Source organism: Lonchura striata, chromosome 2 (assembly GCF_050655825.1).
Source record: "Lonchura striata isolate lonStrDom1 chromosome 2, ASM5065582v1, whole genome shotgun sequence".
NCBI classification, from domain to species: Eukaryota; Metazoa; Chordata; class Aves; order Passeriformes; family Estrildidae; genus Lonchura; species Lonchura striata.
In genome coordinates, this window is record NC_140704.1 from 65228190 (window position 1) to 65247682 (window position 19493).

A 19493-nucleotide genomic window follows, 5' to 3' on the forward strand; every position below is an offset into this window, starting at 1 on the left:
GATAGAACGACATATTGAAATAACAAAATACTGGGCTCAGCTGGGACAGGCAGCACCCTGGCACATGCCTTGTTGCTTTTGTTTTGTACCAGGAAGACCTGGTTCATGCCCTGTAACTTCCTATGCCCAGATATAACTGCCTGCCTAGGGAATCCTGGCATAGTCAGTGTCCCTGCAGGGGCTCAGGAGACAGCTGGGCTCCCTAAGAAGGGAGAAAGAAAAGAAATAGAAAATGAAATGGAAGAAAGGATAGTTGTTTTCTCTTATTCCCAAATCAGAAGGTGAGGTGCATGCCAACAGAGACAAGTACCTCTCTCCTCTGCTTCTCCAGACACCTTGTGCAATTTCAAAGGCCATGGAGTTCAAAACCTGAGGCCAGGTTGATAAGGGTGGAGTTGAGCTCCTTTCCCAACACTTTTAAGCAGAACAACTAGGAAAAAAATAAAGGATCAATGCTGCTGACTTTAAAGGTAGAAGAACCACAGAATGGTTTGGGTTAAGAGGGGCCCTAAAAGCCATCTAGTTCCAAACCTTCTGCCATGGGTTGAGACACCTTCCACCAGATCAGGAGGTCCAGGGTTCCATCCAACCTGGCCTTGAGCGCTTGTAGGGATAGGACATATACAATTAAATATTAATTCTATCACTGTAACTGTGAAAGACACAGAAGAGAGAAAGTGAAGTTCACCACTGCATAAAGCAAGCACCTTGAGATAGATAATTGATGATAATTTGGTTAATTTAATTTGAAAATTGAGGTAGGTAAAATGAAACAGTGGGAGCTGGCAAGGGTATTTGGATGAGTACTGCTACTCTAAAATCTATTCTTATATTATGGCCAAGATGAGGGAGTCCTTAATTGTCCAAAATAACCATAATTAATCCAGCAGAATTATGAAAGCCTAATTATATGAACGTGTGTTATTCTCCTGCCTGATTTATGCCTTCTGCAGTAGTCAGGGTTAATCACCTCTAGGGCTGAGTTCAGATTACCAGAGTGAAAATGCACTTTGTGTCTGTAAGGTCTTTACCTGACTTCCTGCCAATGTTAAAGGCACCAAGGCAAATGAGAGCAGGGCATAGACAGCTCTAGAGATGGTGAGGGCTGCTTGGCTTGCCAGTGAGATAATTCTGTCTTGTGTTTTAATAGGGAAGTGATTTAAAATAAATTTTCACAGACAGACCCTATTCTGATGTTTGTTTTCTGGATGCTTAATTTGAAACTCTAGGGGCTGATTTGGAGAAGATCATGGGCTCCAGAAATGTACATTATAGATGGATTTTGAATATTCAAAGCACAGTAGGGAGCTATATGAAAGATTATCAGATCATTTCATTTAGTAAAGGATTGGGTCTTCATTGTTTTTTACTAATTACAAATAACTGTCCAACTTTTGCAATTACCTAGAAGATGAAATTCCAGGAAATATAATTATAAGTAAATGAAAAGATTTCATTTTGATGTAGCCTTTTTAATTTCACTTTAATTTATCTATTCATTTGAAGTAATTCCCCATATGTGTATTTTATAATGGAGAACAGTAATAATATTTAAAGTAATATCCAAAAAAGGCATTGTATTGCTCCTAAAATGCTGAAAAGATTATGCTGGAAATCTTTCTGCCTTTATTCCCCTGACACAGCTCCTCAAAACAATGCAGCAATGTCAAAATTATATTCTCATACAAAATTGCTTCCAATTTCTTTAATGCAACTTCAATAATAAATAATACTAAGAAGTCCAAGAAAATCCCATGGGTTTTGTTTTTTTTTGGGGGGGGTGGGGAGGTTTTAGCCCAATAACTTTCATCTAAAGGTAGATGCCTCTGTAATACAAGCAAGGCAAACTTTTGGTTTGTGAAACTGTTTGATGCTGAGATCACTTACCACACAGAAAAGGTATATTTCTCCAAGTCTTCCAAAAATAAATTGCTCTCTGCAGATGTTTTCCCTTCTTCTTGGCTTGCATTGTTCTTGGGGCCTGATTTTTCTCCACAACATTGGTGAGGTGGGTTATTCCAGCTGACCTTTAAATGAAAATGAGAAACAAATTAGAATACTAAGGTAATTAGCTGGCTACAGCTAGCAAAGTAAGAGGTGCAACTTTATCTGCTTTGAATTCGAGCTCTGTTTTCACTTTCTAACAAACATGGGAAACAGCAGTGGCAAAGCTGCTTTGAGTATGTATTCAAAACACCTTGAATAGACTAACCTATTTCAATTGAAAGGGGCCTACAACAAGAATCTGTGGTCCAGTTCAGGGCTGGCCAAAAGTTAAAGCTGTTAAGGACACTGTCCAAATACCTCTTAAACACTGACAGGCTGGGGACATCAACCACCTCTCTAGGAAGCCTGTCCCAGGCTTTTGACCACCCTCTAAGCAAAGAATTGCTTCCTGCTGTCCAGTTTGAGCCTTCCCTGGTACATCTTTGAAACCTTCACACATGTCCTATCACTGGATAAAAGCAAGATCTCGGCACCTCCCTTTTCACTTTCCCTCCCCAGGAAGCTGAAGAGAACAAGGTTCCCCTGAGCCTGCTTTTCTCCAAGCAAGACAAATCCTCCACCATACCTAACAGAACATGCCTTTCAGCCCCCTATTTTCCCTTCCTCTGGACAAAACCAAGGACCTTTTCCACCTTCTAAAGTCGTGGGGCCTGGAGCTGCACACAGAATACGTTTCCGTAAACTGATTTATGCTGCTGTTCCCTATGTGACAAACCCTCTCAAGAAGGTGCAAGCTCATGGTGACATCAGCAGTCAGCCACTCTTCCTCCACTCAAATTGCGTTTTCCAGTGTTGCACACCACACTCTGCCAGTGCAAAAATCTGGACATGTCCTCAGTAAGCCATATGGAGGGAACTGATCTGGGAATTGAGTTAATACTGTTTGGCTTCTTTCTTTTTCTTTTTTTTTATAACTGGGTTAGCTCTCAGCTGGACCCAATCTGATCCAGGCCACCCTGCCCCAGTTGCCAGCACAAAGGGGAGGGATAGTACTGCATCTTTCAGTGCTGGTGCCAGTTTATGCTCATTTAAACTACTCTTTGAGCTACAATGTAGAGGATTCTGATCTGTGGTCATCCCTGGAATAACACCTTTGCATGCACAGGGTCTGGTTCAGCACTGGCATTGCCTCTCTGAATTGACTACCGATTCCCTGGATGTTTGCCCCTGGACAAAGAGCCAAAAACCACTTCCACCAGGAGACACAATGAGGTCATAATTTACCAGATACATCTGCAGGTGACTTCCATGACAATATCTATTAATACATTCCCAGGCACAATACCAAACTCTGCAAAGGGTTTGCTAACATTTAGTGAACAAATTTAGAGAGGGCAAGCAGATGGATGCATTGTTGCAGTCACGTCATTTTACACTTTACTAATTATGAAAGCTACAATTTTTTTTTTATTTTGGTTTGTTGTTTGCACTGACATTTTCTCCATTAAACTATTCCTGTGCAAAGTAGATGTGAAGACATTATTTAAAACATAAATCCCAAAGGTGTTAAAGAGCATTATGAGTTAATTTCTCTGAGACCGTGTTTGCTCATCTGAGGTACAAAAAGCAGAAACTCAGTCATCTGCATGAGGCTGGAATTATAACCACAGAATATGTTTTACTTCTCTCATAAGTCACTGACCGTGAGCATTCTCTTTTATTGCTACCATTTCTATATCTTATATCTATATTCAATATCTTAATACATGCAGTGGTTTGCACACGCATTACATCAAAAGCTGAATTGCTACTAATGCCCTTCACTCAAAATAACACTTAGAGGGAGACCATTTGCAATTCTTTAGCATAGATGAATGTGAGGGTAGGGAGGGCAAAGCAGAGAAATCTGTATTTCCCAAAAAGTTACGGTCAGACTCCAAGACCTTTCTCATTCCTTTTGCTATTGAAATAATTATAAACAAAATGTAAAATAAAATAAAATAAAATAAAATAAAATAAAATAAAATAAAATAAAATAAAATAATAAAATAAAATAAAATATAAATAAAATAAAATAAAACAAAATAATATATCTGTTTACAAAAAGAAAAGAGACTGCTGAGGAGAATAAACTGCTACATGAACTTTTGTCTTCTTCTTTAAGTCTGTTCTTTGCATTAGTTTGTCATTATTCCCTATATACAGTTGTTAGGTAAAGTTATTTTAGAAGATGTTATCCAGAGATACAATTAGGCCCAAATTATACAAATCAGGCCAAATGCCTAAATCTTGAACATGCTAAAACAAGGCTCTTTCTGAACATTAGGATTCACTGATCTCATTAAAAATATGGGGCTCTCACAACCTCTGAAAGGAGATTTCACATGCTCACATTTCTTTTGTGCAGAAGGATTCTCGTAAGAGGCTCAGTTCAGAAATCTATTCAAACATGTCAATAACTGTAAGCTTGTGAGTCATTTCAGTGAGACCAAAGGGACTAGACAGTGCTGAATTGCCCGTGGGTTTATGCACCTCACTGAAACCAGGTCACTTTAATGTGGCTTTGAGAGCCACCCACAACTGAGGTTCCTATAAGACTATGGCATTTTGTTCAAAGGCATTGTGCTATTATGGGATTGTAGGAAATTAATTTCACTCTGCCACTCCCATGGGTTGGGTTGGGTTGCTTTGCCCATTACACCCACTCCATTGGTCCTTAAATCATCTCTCCTCTAGATTTAAGGCTGAGAACACTCACATATGCACACCTCAGTCTGCAGCTAAATTTGTATGAAACTCTGTTTTCTTCAAGTTATCCTTATCTTCCTGAAGAAATAAATCATTTGGAAACTTAGACATTTAAAAGCAAGGGAATATCCAGCTGGCCAATCTGGTTTTGCTCACAGATGTAAATCATCACTCTACTAAATTTAAAAGTTGTAATTACCATCCCCAGCCATTGAGTGTTTGTGCTACACTACACAAGTTTTTGGGTACTCTGAGTACCGTGGAGATTTTTTTGTTATGGGCAATTAAAAGGATTAAAAATATTTCAGAGTGTATCTAGAACAGGGTGAAACAGATTACTAGAATGATTAATTCGAATGTTCATGTTTTCAGTTCGTTCACTGCAGCCATAGTGATTTAAGGGTAGAAGTGCAACAACACTTACTGAGAAAAACTTGCAACTATCATTGGAAAATACCTAATTTAATAATATAGTGCAGAGAGGTGCAATTTCCAGGAATACAAAATTTTCTTTGTGTCTTGGTTCTCAGGATCTACATTAAATCTGAAATTTTCAGTAGCATCTCTGAAAGTGTTATCATGTTGCAGATAAAATTCCATGGTAACTTGTACTGAGGAAACAACAAATGTTCACAAATTAATGATGTCCTTGGCCAGGATACTACAAATACATATACTACAATTTTCTAATGGTCTTCTGCACAAGTACACGAGAGCTTGAAGCTTATGGATGCATATGAAACCTATCTCATGTTTACACATTACTGAAATTATATCATCCTGCAGCTTGATCAAGCTTCTGTTGTTTGATTGCTTGGTGGTCTTTCCTACTCTTCCTTTGAAGTTTCATTGCTGGAGAGATTAACTATACAGGAGACAGCAATACACCTGGTCATGTGAAGCCTTATTGTGGCTATTAAAAAATTCACAGGGATAGATTAAAGAAACACAATAACCAGAGCAAGCAAGACCACAAATCATTCTCAAATGGCACAAGCTGCAGTGTCTTCTCTGTGAGTTTTAAGGGAGATGGTGATGTTCATATCAAGACCAGTACCTTGTGATGTCCTTCTTGGACTTCCTTCAGCTGAAACAAGCCACACTGCTTGTCTGCATTGCCATGCCAAACTTGGTAATCCTCTGTAAGGACAAAAAGGAAAAAAAAAAAAAAAAGAAAAAAAAAAAAACAACAACAAAAAAAAACCCACATAAATTATTTTTGTATTTGTGCACAAAGTAAACCTCTGGACAGGATGCAGCTGCATTTTGGTCCCTCTCCCAACAAGATGCTGACTGACTTCAGACTGATCATTTTTCCCCCTCCACCTGAGTTATAAATAGGTGGTTACATTCTGAAAGTGTTAGTATGATAATGGCAGAGAGGACTTCAGATGCTGCGGTGTTGGAAATAACAATTGCATAGATGAAAAACAGGGGGAAAATTAGAAATAAAGAAATTATAGACACAAGAACAGTGGTATAGGGGGGTATTTTAAACACCCTGGGAAGTGTTCTTCAGAAGACAAAATGAGGTTAATTTTCTTATGTGGGCATAGTTGTGGATCAGGAATGAGGCACAGGGACATGAAGTACTTGAATAAACTTTTCTTCAAAAACACAAGTCACATGGTCCCTCAAGCTCCTGAAAAGCAGTGATCCACGGAATAAACAAAAATGTACTCCCACATCATAGTAAGCACTGCTGTGGCAAAAATAAAGGTCTGTATTATATGTTTTAATGTATGGTACATGAAGAATAAGCCAAAAACACACTTAGCAATTATTTCCATTTTTTTTCTTTTAAAGTTATTTTGAGTTCCATGCAGTAAAAGACAGTCAAGTGTATTTAAAATCACAGTACAGGAAGGATCTGCTCTTAGGTGTTACAGAGGTTGATACACAATATATGCACATACAATGTCAGAGTTTTAAGTCTGTGTTTGTGGACACACCTAGGGATATATTTCTTTCTTTCTACATATATACACACTCATGTACAGGTGTATATATGTCAAGGAATTTACAGGTATTTACATCATCTAGGGTGAAAGAAGAGGTCTACTGAAATCAGCAAGACAACTTAAAATACAGCTGCTGGGTAGATCACGTGTGTGCACACATGCAGCATAACCTGTTCAAACTGTGTCTAGGAATTTTGTATATGGGATACCTGTATGGACCCATTAACACACATTAAAATATTAATATGCCTTTGTAAAGATGGTTCCTGTGGTTTTCTTTGTTTAATTTCTCTTCTTCTTTTCTTTTTTCCACAGTACACAAAAATGGGTTTCCAAACAGCCTTGCTGAAATGATGAATACTTTAACAATGTTTTTGGAGTCAAATGAATAAAGCAGTAATTATCTTGGCAAAAAAAAAAAAAAAAAAAAAAAAGGGACAATAAAAAGAATAAAGAAAACAATAATATTCTACATTTAAGAAAAGGGAGGAAGAAGGAACTCAAGTCTGTTATTTAATCATGACGTGCTCTTTTTATATTTTATTTGTAAGGCTCTGAATGCTCTTTTCTTTCTATACCAGTGAGCTCATTACTTTAATTCCTCATAGATTTCTCTGAACAATTTTTGCTAAGTAAAAACACAATGTAATTCTTCAATGGCTGTAACTGTAAGAAGCTGCTCAAATTAAAGATCAATAAAAAGTACAGAAAAAATCTGTATGAAAATAAATAAATAAAAGAGGAGACGGGAAATGCCTGCAATTAGACAGGATGAAAAATCTAAAAAGAAATTAAATTTAGTTGTAATACATTTCCCATTCTTTTCTTCATGAAAATTACTACTGAAGTGGTTTTTTTTCTGTAATTTAAATGTTAAGCTGCCAGATGTGTGTCTCATGCTTGAAGAGTTGAAGCTTTGCATTATTTAGCATATTAAGATTCACAGAATTTAAAAAAGGGTTCCTTTATTGCCTGGAGGTTCTAATTAAGTAAACCTTAGCCTGGTACATTTAAAACTTGCAATACAAGAGATTTTACTTCCTTTTTTTTCCTCAGTAGCCAAATCTCATCATTATAATAAATATGGAAAATACTTAAGATGATACGATTTTTCTTTGGCTTGAGGAATTAAACCTATCTATTATTTTAAGAAGTTTTTAATAGAGGCCAGCAATCAGAAAGACATTTAAAGACTCCAGTCTACTTTTTAATCATAGGAGTTGCTCCTACTTAGTGGCTGGGGGGAAGGGAATGTGTCTTATAAAACTGAGCTGTGTAGAAATTGTTTCTTTCACATGCAAAAAACAAAGCACTTCTGAGAGAGAAATGAGAACCACACAGTTCTTTAATATTAAATTGCATTTTACTTTTTTATAACTTTTTATAATTGACCACAGAATACTAATAAAGCATTAATTAGCTACACTATCAGCAATTTGTTCCTTGAAGGAGTTGGGACTGCTGCATCAGAAACTGTAATAGCATAGAAATTCCTTTGACATAGAGTACCCATAAATCATACCTTAAATACAGTTATTTTTGCCATTTTAGAAAATGTCAAAGGTGTCAACTTTGTCCAGATATAACACTTAGCAATAACTATTTTAGTAAATTGACTCAAAATACATTTTGTTTCCTGACAGGGGAACATAATATCATTCATGATAAAAATGAGCAATTTGAGGAGGAGAAAACAGCACCAAGAAAAAATGATCAAAGACAGGTATCATAGCTGTGACAAAGACACAGTGGCAGATGTAGACTTGCTGTTAATAGGTTTATTTGGAAATCAAGAAACGTATGCATAAAAGCAGGAAACTATGATTACACCAGAACGTGGAAAAGGCAATAAGATTCTTAACCCAAAATTATAAATCTGTGATCAGCTATCAATAAGAAGTCCAGCAGAATAGTTTAAATGTCTACGTTCATATAAGACAAATAGGGAAAAAAGGGTGGTATTTTTTCCCACCATTGTGGAACAGGCATGACAAAACTAATGTCTGGATTTGGAAAATCGTGGTGATATGAAGGTTATTTGCAGTTCTTGACAATACTGAGAACAGGCATTTTTGGGTCATATTAATTTCCAACCAAATAGTTTAGATACAACACAGATCATTCCTGATAAGGAATACAAGAAAGGGTTACCAGTATGAAATCCCTGAGCTCTGCTGGGATCTAAGTTTTAAAATACCCTGGAAAGAGGTTGTTAACAAAAATATTATTGCTACTCTGTTACCTTTCTCCACATCAGCCTTCTCAAGGCAATAGCAGAGCATAATAGCATGGCCTTCAAAATCACCTTTCAGAGGGTGACTTACTGCTTCCTAACCCTTGGAGAATAAAATTTACTCATTTTCTACCCTTTGCCTTCAGTCTGGAAGTTACCATTTTTGGTTATGTCTTCTGTTAACAAGTACTGTGGTGCAAGAGGAGTGAACCTGTAGAATGAAACCAAGGTTTGGAGGGACACCGCAGAACAGTGGGGACCCCACTCTGTGTTGAAGATTTCATGTCAGACCAGCTTTTTAGTCTGATCCTGGTAACTGATGGCCCATTAATACCTGATATGTACATCTAAAGTACATCCTCTTGCTCAGCTTCACCCTAAATGCATATAGGGCTGATACTGCAAAATATTTATTTATGTATGGGGCCCATGCAGAGTCTAATTTTTATTTTTTTTTTAATATGAGCAAGAAGAAATCGCACAGCTAGGAAGTTACCTTACACAAGTTTGATGGGAACTACTTCTGATTTATATGGGGCCAAAGAAAAGTGCAGTCCTTTTTGACTGTACTCTCTTTAAGTCAGTAGGAAAAGGTTTTAGAGTGGTACAATCCATGAGTGGAGCAGAAGACAAATAAATCACCACAGCAGGGACAGAAAATAAGATGAAGATCCTATTTAGATTCCTTTCTTAGTAATGCACTAGTCTATGGGAAATCAAATAGTATGGCAAGATTTGGAAAATTGAAGGGTTTGGATTGTGTGGATTTCAGTACCATAAGCAGGATCTCACTTTGATCCTAACTGGAAAAATCAGTGCAATCCTCTATGCAGTCCTGCTCAGAGAAGGAAAGGACCATCACAGAAAGAAGTTTCAGCCATATGAGGCTCTGCCTCTGGGGCCCTACCTGTATTAAAAAATGAGGCACAAGCAATCTTCATTTTAAAATATCACTTGGCTTCCTTTAAAGTGGTAGCCATGAGGAATTACCAACAAGAACAGCCTTTTTTTGGTTTTTTGTTTGTTTTTTGTTTAGGTAATTATTTTTGCATCTGCATACAAATTTTATGTAGAAGCAAACAGCACCTCAGTAGGGAAAGAACATCATTGCAGTATAAGGAGAAATATTGCAATGAAGATTCACTGGTTTTCATAAAATTGTTTCTGAAATACTTGTGAGCATAAATACAATCGTCTCAATGAAACAATTTCTCACTTATATAAACATATTTTAACAAATGTAAACCCTCCTCTCCAAAGGCAATGATAAAATTAGAATGAAGCTGGTTTAGTGTTTGGTATTTTGATATTGAAGGAACATCTTAATAAATTCTGAACACTGTTTTGAGTGTTATCTGCTGCTACTGTAATAAGCCTCTTCGTTAGCCTGATGCCATTTTTGTTTTGACAAAGCATCTTTGCTTATTCTGAAGCTTTGCTCTGACAGAAATGTTTTTTGATATCACAAAAGGACACAATTACTTCCAAACATTTCTCCACAAATGCAGCAAGGATGGTGAATTTGAAATCTTAAATATGAACAATATTGAACATCTTATTGTCAATACTCAGTTTGTTTTAGAACACAGACATCAAACAAAAGTTTCCTTCTGAGGTAGAAGGTGTGAAAATAGGAGCTAAAACTTTATCCTGGGTATGCCCTAGAAAGGTCATAGAGAGCTGAAGGAATCACAGAGGTTCTGTCAAATCCCAAAAGTGAGCAGAATGCCAGTTGATTGCAATAGTTTGACTAACAATATTCATGAGAAGTATTTTATACGTTTCCAGGGGTTTTACTTGTGGTACGTGCATGACTGGGGGCTTTGAAAAAAGAAATTAAGCTTCATATGAGAGAAAGGCTGGGGATAAGTTATCTGCTGAAATGAATATTTGTGGAGAAAAGAATGCAAGCACTGTTGAATCTTCAAATTAAATATCCAGTACAGTATAAATCCTAGTTTATATGTCATCCTGCAGAAAGTATCTGGGGATTTCAAAATGAAGCTTTTTTTCTCTCCATCATTCTGAGTGCAGATAATGAGTTTAGTGGTGACATTGCTGACAGTGTTCCATCACAGAAAATATATGCTTTAGTGATGTGACTTTTGAAACAGGTTTTTCATTAAAATAATATGCAATAGATGCAGTACCAGAAACTGAGCTCATTGAGGAAAACTTCTGTTGTCTCATGAATACAGATAAGCAAAAAACGTTTTTCACCTAATTCAAAGTCCATGGATATTTTGGAGATCTGCTTGTAGTTCAGGTGAACTCAGATGCTTCTTTCTTTTAAGTCCTCTGTCAAATACAGTATTATCTCTTAAATATACCTAGTCAGTTCTGATGATGATGCAAAATACTGCCCTTTGAAACTTGCATTGGTAAAGGCTGTGGTAATTCAGTACCTTTCCAAATCAGGGCACTTCTATAACTGCATCATTTCAGGGTATTTGTAAGAGTCTGTCTTGAACTGAAAATGTAGGTTCTAAAATGCTGTGTTTGCCCCTAGGTCTCTGCCAAACTCTACATAAATACTTTGAATAAAAAGTCAACATGCTAGTTTTAGATCTAGATAAACATTAGTGATGGGAAGAGGGAGAAGGAATACCCGTCTACCTGCACAACTAATAACTGGGGTTTGAGACACACTCTAAAGGTAGAAACATCTAAATGTTGGCAAGGAAAAGAAAGCAGGTAAAAAAAAAAAAGTAAAAGTAGACAAAAGCAAATGTCAAACACCACTAAACATTATTTTAAAACTCTCTTGTTCATGTAGGTTACTTATGTTTTTTAATATTTTTAGTATTTTAATCTGCTTTGCACAACTAATGTTGGGCAAATTAACAAAATAAATTTCAAAGTAGATTCTACTAATGCAGAAGTTGAACAAATTTTCTAAGCTAGGGCTCTATTTATATTCTTAGAAGAACCAAAATCTAGAAGAGATATGGTAGGTGTTGATCCTATCAGGACTTGTAATGAGAACCCTTGAAAGACTGAAAATTATTCTTACTTTTTTTTCTGTAATATGCTTAACCTTTTGACACAAACATCCTTATAATAAAAAATGACACCAGCTCTGTATTCTACTTCTCAAGCATCTATGATAATCAGTATCAATATTCAGCATTCATGAATCTTGTCCTGGCATTGCCATTCTAGCTCCAACCTCTATTTGAGCCCAATTAACATGAGATATTCAGCACATGCACCTATTCTAGCAGATGCATAGTTCTAGACTTCCTGGACAGCCAACAGAGAAAGAAGGCTCCAAAGAGATTGTTTTTGAATTATATTTCTTGGGTTGCTGTGAAAGGGGAGTTGGCATTGGCTTCAAAATAACATTAATCCAAAATTCTACTGCATCATTTAAGAGAGCCCACGGACTTGAAGAAAACAAGTTTACACAGATAAGAGGTAGCTGTCAGACCTCAGGTAGCTCTGTCTTATCTAATATTTTGCAGTTCAGTGTCTAAGCATGATCTATTACAGCTTCCTGGTACAGAATGAAAGTCACCCTCTCCTTCAAATGGTGTGATTAATTTATACCCACTTGCACTCTCATCTCTTCGCACTGGCCTGGGCTATGAAGTGGGAGTAGATATCTGGGTATCCTTGGTACCTTCAAATCCCTACCCCATGGTAAGTCCACCTCTGGCCATCATGGTGGTCTTTGAGTTTAGGAGAGAACCTAGGGGCTATATTACTCAGTTCTCAGATAAATACTTTTTACCTGGGACTTCAAAACAGAACAAAAAACAAACCAACAAAAAAAAAATCCCAGAAACAACCAATAAAAAATAAAAACATAAACAAAATCAAGGGAATAAAAAACCACTGTAGCAACTTGCCAGGCTTTGCCTTCAGAAGAAATTCCATGCCCCAGAAGCAAATGTTACCTCATGTAAATACAGACAGGCACTTTTATGTAATTTAGCTCAGCACAATTAACAAAGGATATTGCTATTAATGTGCTGCAGGAAGAAAAAGTACTTCCCAAGCACCTAACAGCACCATGTTGTGATCCATGGATATAAATGACCAAATAAAATGAAAGGATGTAAAAATGTCACGGAAACACCAGCCATAATCTAATGTTGTCAGTGCACTGCACACACACCTTGTAATTACTAACACATTTGGCCTACAAATATATTTTAGACAGGGGAGTCTGCCACTTCTATACTTTTTTGCCTAAGCAGCTTTTGATCCCTAACAATTGATTTAAACTCTTCCATCACTTCCTTTGCCCAGTGAAATAATGATGAGATGATATCACAGGGTGAGGGGGAAGGCAAATGAGGGTATTTACACACATGCCAGGCAGATCTACTTGCAAACTTTCAGTAAATTAAGTAACGCAATAAAAGTCCTAACCTGCTGGAAGCATTTTAAGCTCTTCTCTTTTCCTCACAGCTTCTTCTGACACACACGCTTCTCCTCCTTTCGCAGCATTAAACTGCTTTTCCACTTCCTTTACAACAGTGGGAATACTTCCCTTATGGGTGTCAGGATCTTTCGGGGAGGTCAGAGGTTGCCCTGCAGAGGAAATGACAAGCTGTGAAATGTAAAAGAACAATTCCTTCCACATGTTTCCTTGCTCCAGGAGCAGTAAGGGGCTGTCGGCTAGCATCACGATGGGATGGGCCAGGCCTTTGTCTTAGCAGTCCTGTCAAAACTAATTTACAATTAAAAACCTGTGCAACTGTTTAAAGCTTTACAACCCTGGCAAGTTTCAAGGACTGCTGAAGCCAAGTGGTACAAACCAATCTTATTATTAACAGCCAGGCAGACAGACAGAAGGAAGACAGACCAAAAAATACTCTCAATTGTACAGTAACCAGAAAAATTGTACACCTGAAAATTGTCTCTCTCTATAATATTTATTTCTGTTATAAGCTCATAGTCTGAGAACTAAAGACATTTCAGTGGTTCTAACTTTTCTTCTGGTTGATGCATAGGGCACAGGAGCCACATGTACTGCTGTTAGACAGCAAACATTGTAAGAGGAAAGAAAAAATAAAGTACAAGGGAAAATGAGATATTTGTTCATTGTAAAAAAACAAAGAGTGTCCCAAAAAACCAATCTCAAACAGCTGCATTTTTTTTCCTTTTTCCTCCCATAGTAGAGCAGGGGTGTATAAGGAACAAGTTGACTTTCTGGAAAGAAGATTTTAGACTCAGAAAATCTGCATCTAGGTGTTTAGTCCAACACAAAACAGCTGACGTAGAGGAAGTCTTTCTGTGTGACAAATCTAACCAGCAAAGCAGTAGCAACAAACATTCCTGCTAGCCCAGACACCGCATTCATGCTAACACACCACCATACCAGTTCTATTACATAAAGATCACCCTGGTGCTGGGACCTAACTAGCCTGGCTACCTTTGAACACTCTCCCTCAAAATCTTGTCTGATAACACCTGTCCCCCAGCATAGTCAGACTAAGTAAAACTCCTTTATTGATTTCACACTCCAGAGCTTGGGAAAACTACTTCTTAAAAAAAATGCACAATCAGTGCATTTTACTGGTGAACTCTTTAGATTCACTAAAAATACACAAAACTTAGCACTAAAAAATAGAAAAATACTACTTCAGTATCCTAATCCTCAGCGACTGTTGCACCTTCTGTCTTGTAAGAGACCTTTTTAGGTCTTGAATGCACATCATTATATGCTAGTACAGTGCTGACCATAGCTTCAGGACTTCAAAATGGCCAACCCTAAAGTGGTATGAATAAGTCAACTGGAATGAGAAAGGTTTTCCTTTGGTTCTAAAAACTACAGCAGATAACATCATCCATAGCTTTCCTCTTGCCTGTTTTATCTGATGGGCAAATTCAGATGGGCACAAAAGGGTGTTTGTGTGTCAAGTCATTCCAACAGCACAGCTGCAAAAGAAAGCACTTGGATGAAGGTCCCCAACAAATGTGGAGCAACACTTTCCAAATGAACCAGTGTCTGACCTAAAAGTGTTTGATCTGTAGAACCAACATATGAATGCTGTCCATCAGCTTTTCTGAGGATGAAAGGGCTGCCAATTCCTAAAAATACTGTTATGCTGACATTTTGCACATGTGAATCCCCTCTTCCTGTGGATGCTAAAGTCAAAAGGGGTCTTGCTGGATTTCACTGTGAGCACGTTTTCTTGATGGATTTGTACATTTAATGTCTATATGGAGACTCACAGTTTTGAAGTTCTCATGCATTTTAGAAGCCCTTGTTACTTAGATCCAAGCCTACTAAGGCAGCATTCCTGGTAGTTGCATCAAATTTTCTTACTTCCTACAAATTTTCTTAAGCTCCTTCTTCTAGAGCTGTTACCACCTTTCACATAACAGTAGATAACAAATTCTACTCAGAAATTGCCATTTATTCTCTGACAGGGACTGCTGATCCTGTAAGGGGCAACAGATGAACAGCAGAATATTTTCCTAAGAAAAGCAAAGGGTGGTGGTGGTAAAAGCAGAAGCTGACTTCTGCCATGAATCTCTTAAAGAATACCACTTCAAAAGAATGGAGAGAAGATATGGTTTGGACTAAGAGACACGCCAGATCTGATAATATGCATCTTTGATCTGCAAAGGAGGTAGAATGGGAAGTATTATGCTGCATTTCCCTGCACTGTGCTCTAGACCAGAGAACCTGTGCAGCAGGGAAGAGCTTTACCTAGCCCTGCATGGAGCTGTGGCTTAAAAGAATAATGTAGAGCCTGGAGTTAATGGAAATAATATGAATGTTCTGTTTTAAACATCTAAAACCAAGACAAACTTGAAGTGAAGGCTAAAACACCATCTCCTAACCTGCTTTATTTCTCTTATATGTTGCAGTACCACATATGGTATTGATATATAAGATCACTCACTATTTAGACTACTGCAGTAGAGTGCGTTACAGAGCACCCGTCTTCATTTAGATTGTTCTTGCTTTCTCTGGTTTGTGTCTCAACCTTAATGTCACTCTAACAGAGCTTTCCCCTCCCCACCCTTGTTTTTGGTGGTTTAACAGATATAATACTGTATTTATAGGACATATCAATGTGCAACAGCTTGCCACAGATCATAAACACATTTTTCTGCTGGAAATGTTGAAGTTGTGATTTTCACCACGTGATCTCCAGTTCTCTAAGGTTTGTTCCTTTAATTGTAAATAGCCAGAAAGTCATCAAGCTAGCATTTAATAAACTTTTAATTTGAAAAGGATTACCACATGTTGTGTTTGTTTACCCATTATTAAATCTCTTAGCAACATATCACCAGCAGAAACAGCATACTGTAGCACTGCACAGATACATTAAAAAACAAACCCATGGGGGATATTGGCAGCTAATAATATTTTTAAAGAATGCCCCAAGAAAAATAAATAAATATAAGCAATATCAAAAATTACTCCTAAAAGTTTTGTTTGTGCAAATATGTTTGGCAGGAAAATTATAGATCTTCCATGATCATCTTATCAGCAAACTTTAGAGTCTACATGCAAAATAGGACATACACTAATGCTGTTTTTCAGTTCTTAAAAGCATGTCTTTCTTGACTTTTCAAATGGAGCATCACGAGTTTTTCCAAGTGTTTCCAGAAAGCATGACCTATTTAGCTGCACCCTCTAGTGCAGTTCCAAATGAATGTGAAGACTGATGGTAGGACCAAACAAGTTTGATCCTTTAAGAGTTTGTCCATAATTCTTCACTGCCTGCAATTCTACATTTTGGATCCACTATTCAAGATTTGCTGCATCTCAAAGCAACTTAGCAGATGTGTAGAAGATATATGACAACAAAAAAGACTTTAATCCTCAGTATAGTGTATGTTTACACCTCCATGCTTCTCTTATCAGGGTGGTTATATAAAAGCCTTTTGATCATGGTGCTGTTGCTGCTTAGCCTAAAAGCATCTCAGGGCAAATCTCATTTTCTTTATCTCTTAAATCACCACTAACTGTCTGAAAAATACTTCTCCTGGAGTCTTTTCAAGTTATGCTTCCAACCTGAGCTGCCCATTTACCATGCTAAATGATTATTGCTTCTGCATTCTTTTCTTTCTATAGCCTCTTCTTTCTCTTCCTGTGCCATCTACAGTGCATCACTACTGCTGTTCTCAAATGCCTAAGGAACCTCTGTCCTGAAGGAATAATTCTCTGTTTCAGATCTACACATAATAGTCACACATACACTACAATCTATGAATTGGCTGAACACTTCAGTTCATTAAAGAAGAAGGAATATAGAAATATCTGCACAGCAAAAATTAATTTTTTTTTTTCATGGCACTCTCATCCCACATGCTGATAAAAGAAAAGAACGACAGCAATGTCCTGACATTCTTCTCATTACTGGATTTCTACCAGAGGAGGAGCAATTTGTGAGTCCATTGCAATATGCTCAGATGTCTCCTCAGTGTAGCTACATCAGAAGGTTCACAGAGGCCAGGGAGGACCAGTCCGAAAGAAACATTCAGTGATGTTTTGAGAAAGCTTCTGGGGAGGTCTGCTGTACACAAGCAAATGATAATTGTCCTTTCTACAGGTTATCACTTGATTGAATCTTAACAGAATTTCAGAGGAGTAGCATAAGGCATGCTTCTGATGCCAGAACTATCTCCCTGCCAAATCTGAGGTCCTCATTGCAGCCCAGGGAGATGCTAAAGTTCTTCCAGAAGAACACAAAACAAGCATCTTTTTCTTTTCTCTTCCTGTAAGCTTGGAGCCATAAACAGCTGAACTGTTATTGCTGTGACATTCCAAGCATTATTCAGCCTTAAGCATAGGCCAATGTGGCCATTCCATCCTCAGCAATGAGGCTGGTTTGAATTGCTCACACCTGAAAACAAAGTTAAAATACCTTAATAAAAAGAGTCAGAGTATTCCTGCTATAACACATGTTGGACCCACATCTGAATGAAGAAAATCTAGCTTAACAAGAACAATAATGACTAGCCAACATTGAAATGAAATTATGGGTTGATCCAGCGAAAACCTGAATGTAAATATCAAAGTTTGAATCCATCACCTTGTGATCCAGACTGTACAGCCTTTTCTGAGACACCATTCTTTTCAGCAGCGCTTGAAAACATAAGAAGTTCGGGTGGCAGATGAACATGCATACCACACTTATTTTGCTTATCTGAATCCTGCGGTAGTTTAATTATCTAAGGAAAAAAAAAAAGTAATTCAGAATTCCACAAAGCCAGAACATGCTTGTTGAACATTGTTTGTGAAGCCTAGCAGTTCAAGATGTTATAAGAATTTTAGGGAGTTCTTGCTCCTCTGTATTCTGTTTACTACAGTTTTCTCCCATATAATTTTCCCATGTATGTCTTTCCCATGCTTACTGATTAAAGCAGATATCCCAGTAAATGAGAGATGAGCCACAACCTAATTTCAGAATCAAAAAGAAAAATCTAGAGAAAATGAAACATTTTTTTTTTTTAAATACAAACCTGAAAGTAGAGATTGCATAACCAGTGGTCCAAGTCCTGAGAAATAAAATTTTCAATTTTTTTGAATCGGTCAATTTTGGAGTCATAATGTCCTCTGAGGAAGGGACATTTAAATTTTCCTTCAAAAGCATTAAAATTGTTATCACATAAGGGAAAAGCTCCCCATCCCACTTCCCGATCAATCCAGGTATAGGTGCCACGAAGAAGGAAGAGTTCAAAGAGGAGTACCATGCCTGGTTTCACAGCTTTTCTATATGGTAGAACCTAGGAAAGGAGAAAAAAAGATTTATTTATTACAAAAACATCACAAGGAAACTGAATTTCTTTTATCATATAAAGCTCTGCAAACATCATACCTTTGGTCCAATTTTGCATGATAAAACGATTAACGAGTCTTCCCAAAAAACATATATTTGAACGATTTTCCACTCCAACAAAAAATGCTGTGCTTTTTCTTGTGTGGTTATTTTATGATTTCTTTTCCCCTTTGCTTTCAGAAAGCATTCATTTTCTGTCTTTATTTACCAGTGGTGAAAAACATTGCCAGTAGAAATCTTTAAGAGAGAATAACAAACCAACTTGGAAATCTGAGGTGGCTGAAATCTGTGAAGGCTTGCTGAGATTCACCACTGGATTAGTTTCACAGCAGCTTTGGAAACCAAAGCATCCAAGCATCCAATAAAAACACTTGCAAACTTGCTTTCACCGAGTCACAAACTCTTCTCCAGCCAGATGTGGGAATGATGTTGGTACTTAATATCCTTCTTCCTTTAAATTAAAACTGTTAGTGAAAAGTATGTGAACCTCAGTGTAGGGTTTAAAAGGATTTTGAGGTAACAAGTCCTCAGAGAGAACTGGCAAACACAGTTTACACTTTTCATAAGATAGGTATAGATATTCTTCTGAGCAGCTTGGAGGTGTGGAAGAGGGTTACCAATGCCTTGGGGCCTGGAGCAATTGTGTTCCCATGGCATATATATATATATATATATATATATATATATATATATATATATATATATATATATATATATATATATATATATATATATATATATATATATATATAGTGGTGAAGAAACATTCTGAAGTAATGAACTTATGTAAATCCATCTGTAAGGTTTTGGTGGGTACAGAAGAAAGAAGGTAAACCCAAAGAAAAAGAAATC

General features: G+C 37.1%; 1 protein-coding gene across 1 annotated transcript in view; it reads right to left on the minus strand.

The window, feature by feature from the left end:
- The window catches only part of LOC110472633 (uncharacterized), a 272197-nt gene that overhangs the window by 83734 nt on the left and 168970 nt on the right, over window positions 1–19493 (minus strand). Inside the window, exons 11-15 of the mRNA XM_085571476.1 lie at window positions 18325–18588; window positions 17895–18033; window positions 13267–13428; window positions 5753–5835; window positions 1888–2027 (exon numbers count right to left, since the gene is read on the minus strand). Coding sequence (XP_085427602.1) covers window positions 1888–2027; window positions 5753–5835; window positions 13267–13428; window positions 17895–18033; window positions 18325–18588 — 788 coding nt within the window. The remainder of the gene's footprint in view (window positions 1–1887; window positions 2028–5752; window positions 5836–13266; window positions 13429–17894; window positions 18034–18324; window positions 18589–19493) is intronic.